This window comes from Leptonychotes weddellii, chromosome 5, assembly GCF_054177405.1.
Source record: "Leptonychotes weddellii isolate Sample4059 chromosome 5, ASM5417740v2, whole genome shotgun sequence".
Classification (NCBI taxonomy): domain Eukaryota; kingdom Metazoa; phylum Chordata; class Mammalia; order Carnivora; family Phocidae; genus Leptonychotes; species Leptonychotes weddellii.
In genome coordinates, this window is record NC_138373.1 from 101180204 (window position 1) to 101187700 (window position 7497).

Genomic DNA, 7497 nt, shown 5'->3' on the forward strand with positions numbered 1-7497 from the left:
GCTCCCTGCTCAGCAGGAAGCCTGCTTCTCCCTCTCCCACTCCCCCTGCTTGTGTTCCCTCTCTCACTGTGTCTCTCTCTGTCAAATAAATAAATAAAATCTTCAAAAGAAAAAAAAGTAAAAGTAAATCCTATTTCTGGGTATGTATCCAAAGGAATTGAAATTAGGATCTCAAAGAGATATCTGCACTTCCATGTTCATTGCAGCATAATTCACAGTAGCCAAGACATGGAAGCAACATAAATGTCCATCAATGCATAAATGGATAAAGAAGTGTCGTATATATACACACACACAATGGAATATTATTCAGCCTTAAAATTAAGAAGGAAGTCCTGCCATTTGCAACAACATGGTGAACCTGGAAGACATGCTAGGTGAAATAAGCCAGACAAAGAAAGACAAATACTGTATCACCATTTATATGAAGAATCTAAAGTAATCAAACTTGTAGAAGCAGTAGACTGGTGGTCGCCAGAGGCTCGGGGGCGGGGGGCGGGGCGCGGGAAGAAATGGAGGGGCAGTAGTCAAAGAGTACAAAGTCACAGTTATATAAGATGAATAAATCCTAGAGATCTGTACATTATAGAACCTATAGTTAATACTGTATTATATACTTAAAATTTTCCTAAGAGCATAGATCTTCTGTTAAATGTTCTTACCACAAAATAAATAGTAACAATAAAGAGGGTGGGAGGAAATTTTTGGAGGGGATGGATGTTTATGACCTAGATTGTGGTGATGGTTTCACAGGTGTATACTTACCTCCAAACTCATTAAGTCGTACATATTAAATACGTACAACTACTTGTATGCCAATTTTACAATAAAGTCGTTTTTACAAAAAAAAATATTGGGAAGTACATAAAAGCTGTAAAAGGAACAGAGAAGCAAGTTTGGTGGACAGTAACCGAATCACGCTGCAGGCCTGGTTGGGCACAGACGCTGTGTTCAGTACTGTGGCAGGTGCTGTTGCCACCAAGGACCCCAGGCTCCGAATGTGCTGCTAGAAATAAGATGCAGCTTCGCTGCTGCCACTTCCCATTAGAAGAAGACTACATAGGCCCTGCTTCTCTGCAACCTTCCTCTTTGGTTCAGAATCTGAAGCAGGTGTCTGGCCTAGCCAAAACTCTTTGCCCATGCTGTAGCTGCAAGAGAGCCTGGCATCTTGGTCCATTTGGACGGCTGTCACAGAATGCCATAGACTGGGGGGCTTATAAACAACAGAAATTTACTTCTCACAGTTCTGGAGGCTGGAAGTCTGACATCAGTGAGTCAGCGTGGTCCGGTGAGGGCCCGAAGGTTGCAGACTTCTCATTGTGCCCTCATGTGGTGGAAGGGGCGAGGGAGCTCTCTGAGGCCTCTTAGGACACGAATTCCATTCATAAGGGCTCTACTCTTATGACCTAATCACCCCCTAAAGGCCCCACCTCCAAATACTATCACCTTGGGAACTGGGTTTTCAACATACGAATTTAGAGGGAACACAAGCATTCAGACCTGGGTAAGGAAGCTCTGGTTTTTTGAGCCTCCATAGTGAGATTCCAGTTTTGCTTTGGAGGGGATTCCCAAACCCCCATAAGAATGCTAGGTCTAGGGGCACCTGGGTGACTCAGTCAGTTAAGCGTCTGCCTTCAGCTCAGGTCATGATCCCTCGGTCCTGGGATCGAGCCCCACACTGGGTTCCCTACTGGGTGGAGAGTCTGCTTCTTCCTTTCCCTCTGCCCCTTGCCCCATCCATTCTCTCTCTCTCAAATAAATAAAATCTTAAAAAAAAAAAAAAAAAGAAAAAAGAATGCTAGGTCTACACTGACCTACTCTACCCTACCTAACCTTACCTTACTCTACACTACTTTTCCAGCCCCTTCCCTGCCCCTCTCTACTTTACCTTGCACTAATCAGGCTCCAAATCAATAGCAAGCTGAAACCTCTCTACTGCTGCTATCTTCTACACACTTGCTATCCTGCTGCCTGAAATGCTCTTCCTGATACCACTATGTCCCATGGACTCCTCCTTATCCTCCAAGACTTAGCTCAAACGTAACTTCCCTATTAGACCAATTAAAGTTCTGCAAATATGCCAATTCCAGGAAATGAGTGTCCATCCAGATAAAGGACCTTTTTCACCTGCACTAACCCTAAGTATCTGTCAATATCCTGATTCCAGTAGGCCACTCAAAACCCAGGAGTCAGAGAGGAGCAAGAGAATGGTGAGGGAGGTCTCATGATCACTGGGTTCTCCCTCCCTCCCTCCTGACACAGGCATTGTAATTTGACATCTGAGATCCTAAGATCAGATTTGAGTGGCAAGGAGAGATCCCTGCCGTGTGCCTGGTTGGCATGGAGACTAGAGACTCAGAAAGTCAAATAGCCCTATTTGCTAAGTACTCATAACAAGTCTGCTCTTGTTTCAGACCAGAAGGAACTGGTGCCCACTAGGCTTCCCCCTATTATCCCAGAAGATGGGAATTATTCTGTGCACCAGAATAGCCACAAAAGGTACCACGAAGCTGTAAAGAAGGTGTTGTTAAAGACATGTAAGTATTGAGTCTGGGTGGCTCAGTCAGTTAAGCTTCTGCCTTTGGCTCAGGTCATGATCTGGGGCTCCTGGGATCAAGCCCCGGTCTGGCTCCCAGCTCAGTGGGAAGCCTGCTTCTCCCTCTCCCTCTGCTATTCCCCCTGCTTGTGCTCTCTCTCTCGGTCTCTCTCAAATAAATAAAATCTTTAAAAAAAAAAAAAAAAAAGACATGAAAGTATCCTGGGGTGGGCACCGTGCTAGAGACAGAATAGATATGCCTGAGTTTGTAAAGAATGGTTGGGCTGTGATGGGGCATGGTTATAGGGCAGGGGGAAAAAAACAGCCAAGAAGGGAAACTGAGAAAAGGAGGGTGAAAGTAGACTTGAATGGTGGAGTGAGCAAGATAAAACAAATTGAATCAGACTTGGAAGCAGAAGCTCCGTATTGGAGTCCTAGTTCTGCCTCTTTTAAGTGTCTTACTTTGGGTAGCCACATATCTTCTATTAATCTGCTTTCTCATTAAGAAAAAGAAAAGAAAATGCCTGCTCTACCAACCTTACAGAATTGTGAGGATCACAACAAAATGAGACAATTTAGGAGAGTACTTTGTATATTAGGTGCTATGCCTGTGAGGAGTGGTAGACCAAACACTGGCTTTGGAATTTGAACTGAGTTTAAACTCCAAACAAATTGTGTGACCTTGGGCAAGTTCCTTTAACCACTCAACCTCTCTGAACCACCTGAAAATGGGAATCATACTCTAACATTGTTGTGAAAGTTAGAGAAAATGTACATTTAAAAAAGCATCACTACAGATACATGCGAGAACTTCTAGGAATCTTCAGGGAGTTATGCTATGCAAAGAAAGCCAGTCCCCAAAAGATCACATACTGTATGATGCCATTTATATAACATTCTTAAATGACAAAATTATAGAAATGAACACCATGAGGGGCTAGGAGGGCATGGCTATAAAAGGGCAACTCCTGGGGCGCCTGGGGGGCTCAGTGCGTTAAGCGTCTGCCTTCTGCTCAGGTCCCTATCCCGGAGTCCTGGGATGGAGTCCCGCATCGGGCTCCCCAATCAGTGGGAAGCCTTGCTTCTCCCTCTCCTCCTGCCTGCCGCTCCCCTTACTTGTGCTCTGTCAAATAAATAAATAAAATCTTTTAAAAATGGGGGGCAGCTCCCTTTCCCTATTGGGGGAAATTGGGTAAAGCGTACACAGGATCTATGTGAATCATTTCTTACAACTATGTGTGAATCCATAATTATCTCAAAATTAAAGTTTAATTTAAAAAACTAAGGTAGGGCGCCTAGGTGGCTCAGTTGGTTAAGCGACTGCCTTCGGCTCAGGTCATGATCCTGGAGTCCCGGGATCGAGTCCCGCATCGGGCTCCCTGCTCGGCAGGGAGTCTGCTTCTCCCTCTGACCCTCCCCCCTCTCATGCTCTCTCTCTCTCATTCTCTCTCTCAAATAAATAAATAAAATCTTTAAAAAAAACTAAGGTACTTTCAGAAATTTAAAAAGACATGGGTAGAGTATCTAAGAGTTATTCCTAATAGCAAATTCTTTTTAAGAGCTTATAATCAATCAATAGGGAAACAACTAAGTCAAAAATGTACCATCTACTCAATGGTATATTACAGATTTTTAAAAAATAATGATTATAAAGACTATATAGCCAGGATATTAGGCTATAAATCTAAGTTTAAAGAACATACAAATTTTATACAATGGTTTAATTAGATTTATCCACATCAAGAATAAAAACACCAAAAAAACTAGGTAAGTCTGATACTATTTCAAAATCTTAAGAACACCTAATACATTTAGAACGTGATAGGCACTTGATAAATGAATCTATTAGCATTATCTAAATATGAGGTGGTATCATTGCTTAGTTTCAGAGAATTACCTGGAATGAGAAAAAGAAGGAATTTTTTCAGAGAAGGGGGAAGGGAAAGAGGATGATTAAGCCTGGGGGATGGGGGCTTGCGCATTTCCCGAGTGGGTTGACCACCTGTTTTTCCACCATCTTAGCACTTGGGGAAAGCTCTCTTGGAAATGGGCTTAGTAGCAGCAGGAAGAACCATGACTGATTCAACTGACCATGAAGGGTATGAGATGCTGGAATCCGGAAGTGAAGCTGGGTGTGGTGGCCAGATTCCCAGGGCTTCTCAGTACACGGTTGGGCCCAGTTGCTAGGTTGGGCTTGTGCTGCCGTGAGGCACAAAAGGGAGAAAGAACTTGAAGATACTGGATAACCTGCCCTCCCCAACCATTCAAGTCCCCAATCAGGTCTTCAGAGTCCCCTTGACTGATGCTCAGAACTTCAGCTTCTGGCGGTCCCATGATCCAGGAGTGCGCCCAGAGGAAACCATGCCATGGATCCGAAGCCCCCGCCACGGCCTCATCAGAAGCCCAATGACCAGGTTAGGCTGGGATGGGTGAGGGTGAGGAGACTAAGGGAAGAACTCCCTCCACTTAAATCCTTAGAGACTGTTTCATCTGAGTTAGGGAATAGAAGACAAAGTTGGAGTCTTACCAGGGATAGCTGGCCCCAGAATCTGGCATTCCAAGGAGTTAAAGCTTTGTTTCTATCTTTGTGTTTCGCCTTGTGGCTATGACTTCTGGGGCAAGCACAAGACAAGTGTCTATAGCTTTCCTAGGGGAGTCCAGGGATGTTTCTGCTCCCTTCATTGCTGCCGCCCACCCTCCAACCTCTATTCACTGGCAGTAGCCATACTTCCTCATTACTGCCCCTGCCCTCTCTGTCCTGAGGCAGTCTTGGGAGATGTTGAAGGACACCACCACATATACACCAGCCTGGCCTGGCCTGGCCGAATCTGAGACCCTCTCTCTCTTTTCCAGGTTCATGGATCACTCTGTTCTCAGTGACAGAAACTTCAGTCTGTATTGAGCAGGATGTGTTTGCAGAAGAGCAAGATGGACCATGGAAACAGGGCAAAGAAAGAGAAAGTGGGAGAAGGTGTCCTGGTTCCACTGACTGACTAATGAGAGGAGGGGATCGCAAAAGCAGAGTAAACAGATTGGACTAGAAGTCACTTGTGTGTGCTGGAAGTGAAGCAGAGGGAAATTATTCCAAAGCCCAAATTCCTGTGAAATCAGATGTATGGGGGCCAGAATGTGGTATTTGGTTTGGGAAGGGGCCAGGGTACAGAAAAGACCACCAAGGGGGTCTTGACCTCATGAATGGCAGGTGTCAGAGTAACAAGTCTGGGAAGACACACACTGGTTCTCATGATGCTGAAGGGTCTAGAGTAGTCATGCTCTCTGAAGACTGCAGCTTCACCTTGGCAGCGAGAAAACCAGAAGAAGCCCTCTAACCACAGAGGAAAGAGGCTCAGAGCCCTCCAGCAGGAGGCTGCCTCCTATACCCAGCTCTGCCACTTCTGACCCAACCCAGGGCCCAGAACATCTTCAGAGAGCTAGGAATTTTACAAAGAATTTGATTTTATTGATATTTAAATATATTAAATATTTCACTGAAATACATGATACACAACCCTCCCCCCCCCCACAGTGGTTACATTATAAAACCAAAGTCCATGGGCCTCCCATCCACTGACTCCCCCATCACCTGGTGAGAAAGGGGGCGATGGTAGCCCAGGAGAAGGGCATGGCTGGCACTGTGGTATGGGGAGTTGGTGTGGACAGGCCCCTCCCACTTGGCAAGAAGCAAAGTCAAGTCACCGAAGACTGAGGTCTTCCCACTCTGGTCTCCTTACACCCTCACCCCCAACCCAGGGCTCCAAGCAGTCCTTCCTATCCAGGGATATGGCTGGGGAAAGGAAGTTGATTTTCTGTCTGGACCAACTAGTCTTTTCCCCTCCTCCTGCCATGGCTAATGAAGTGCCCGATGGCCCATTTGGTTGATGCATGAAGATCCCCCAGGGGAGGCAATATAAGCCAAAAACCAGGCCTCTGCAAGGAGCTTGAGTCAGAAAGGGCACGAGGAAGGGCAAAGTACCACCTATCCCTTCCATTCCCCAAACCCAGCAACTCTGGGACCCTCCTCTGTCTCTCTCATCACCTCCAAGACAAAATGATGTTCAAGCAAAATTCAGGCTAATGCCTCTGGCTTAAATAGGTACAGACAGAGAAACCAAGGCACCAACTAATTCAGGCCTGAGGCAAGGAGGTTTTGCAAGGAAAGGAGTAAAAGGAAGGCAGAGATAGGAAGGGAATCTAGAGTCCAACCTTCCAACCCTCCTTTCTAGCCCTTGCAGGCTTCATGGGGACTGGGGAGCCTGGAACATGCTAGACTGAGACTGAAGGCTGCGGAACACCAAGTTTCAGGTTCCCTTGCCCCATTCCCTAGTACCAGAATCTGGGTCCTCAGAGAGATCCCATGCTACCTCGGTCCCAAAGTATACCACCAGCTGGGGAACCCAGGAAATCCCTGAGCCTCTGCCCACCAAACCCCAGACAGGTCAAGTGCATGGAGCACTGAGGCTCAAGCAGGCGCTTGGGTCCCTGCCCCTGGCAAGGAGACAGTCATGCTGCACACGTGGCCCCCAAATGGCACTTAGGGATTTGGCACAAAAAGGACTCCTCTCCCCAGGGCCACCTTCTTCTTGCTACCACACCCCATGCCACTCCTGTGCAACCTAGGCATCTCTCTCCATCCCTTGAAATCAGAAACCCTTCCTTATTCCCGGAAGACAGAGGCCCACAGGAGAGAGGCAACCCCGGGTAGAGAGCTGAGGAGGAGCACAAGGACACACACAGACCTGGGAAACAGCTACACACACAAAGGCCGACATGCACACACATTACACAGACACACACGCCCTCCCCAGGGCCAAAGACTTGGGAGGACAGGTTTGAGATCAGGGTCATCCTCCTCCATGCCCTGACCCTTTTCTATTTGGCAACAGAATGGGTAGAGATGCTCTGTGTCCCCTTGCCAGCAGACAGGCAGACAGAGCACGGGGGGGGGGGGGGGGCGGCGGGGG

The 7497-nt window shown here is 46.8% G+C and overlaps 1 protein-coding gene across 1 annotated transcript in view; it reads left to right on the plus strand.

The window, feature by feature from the left end:
- SPMIP11 (sperm microtubule inner protein 11) overlaps nucleotides 1-5581 on the plus strand; it is a 33120-nt gene extending 27539 nt beyond the window's left edge. The window contains exons 3-5 of the mRNA XM_081818958.1: nucleotides 2415-2537; nucleotides 4806-4950; nucleotides 5390-5581. Coding sequence (XP_081675084.1) covers nucleotides 2415-2537; nucleotides 4806-4950; nucleotides 5390-5438 — 317 coding nt within the window. The 3' untranslated portion in view covers nucleotides 5439-5581. The remainder of the gene's footprint in view (nucleotides 1-2414; nucleotides 2538-4805; nucleotides 4951-5389) is intronic.
- The last annotated feature ends 1916 nt before the right edge of the window (nucleotides 5582-7497 follow it).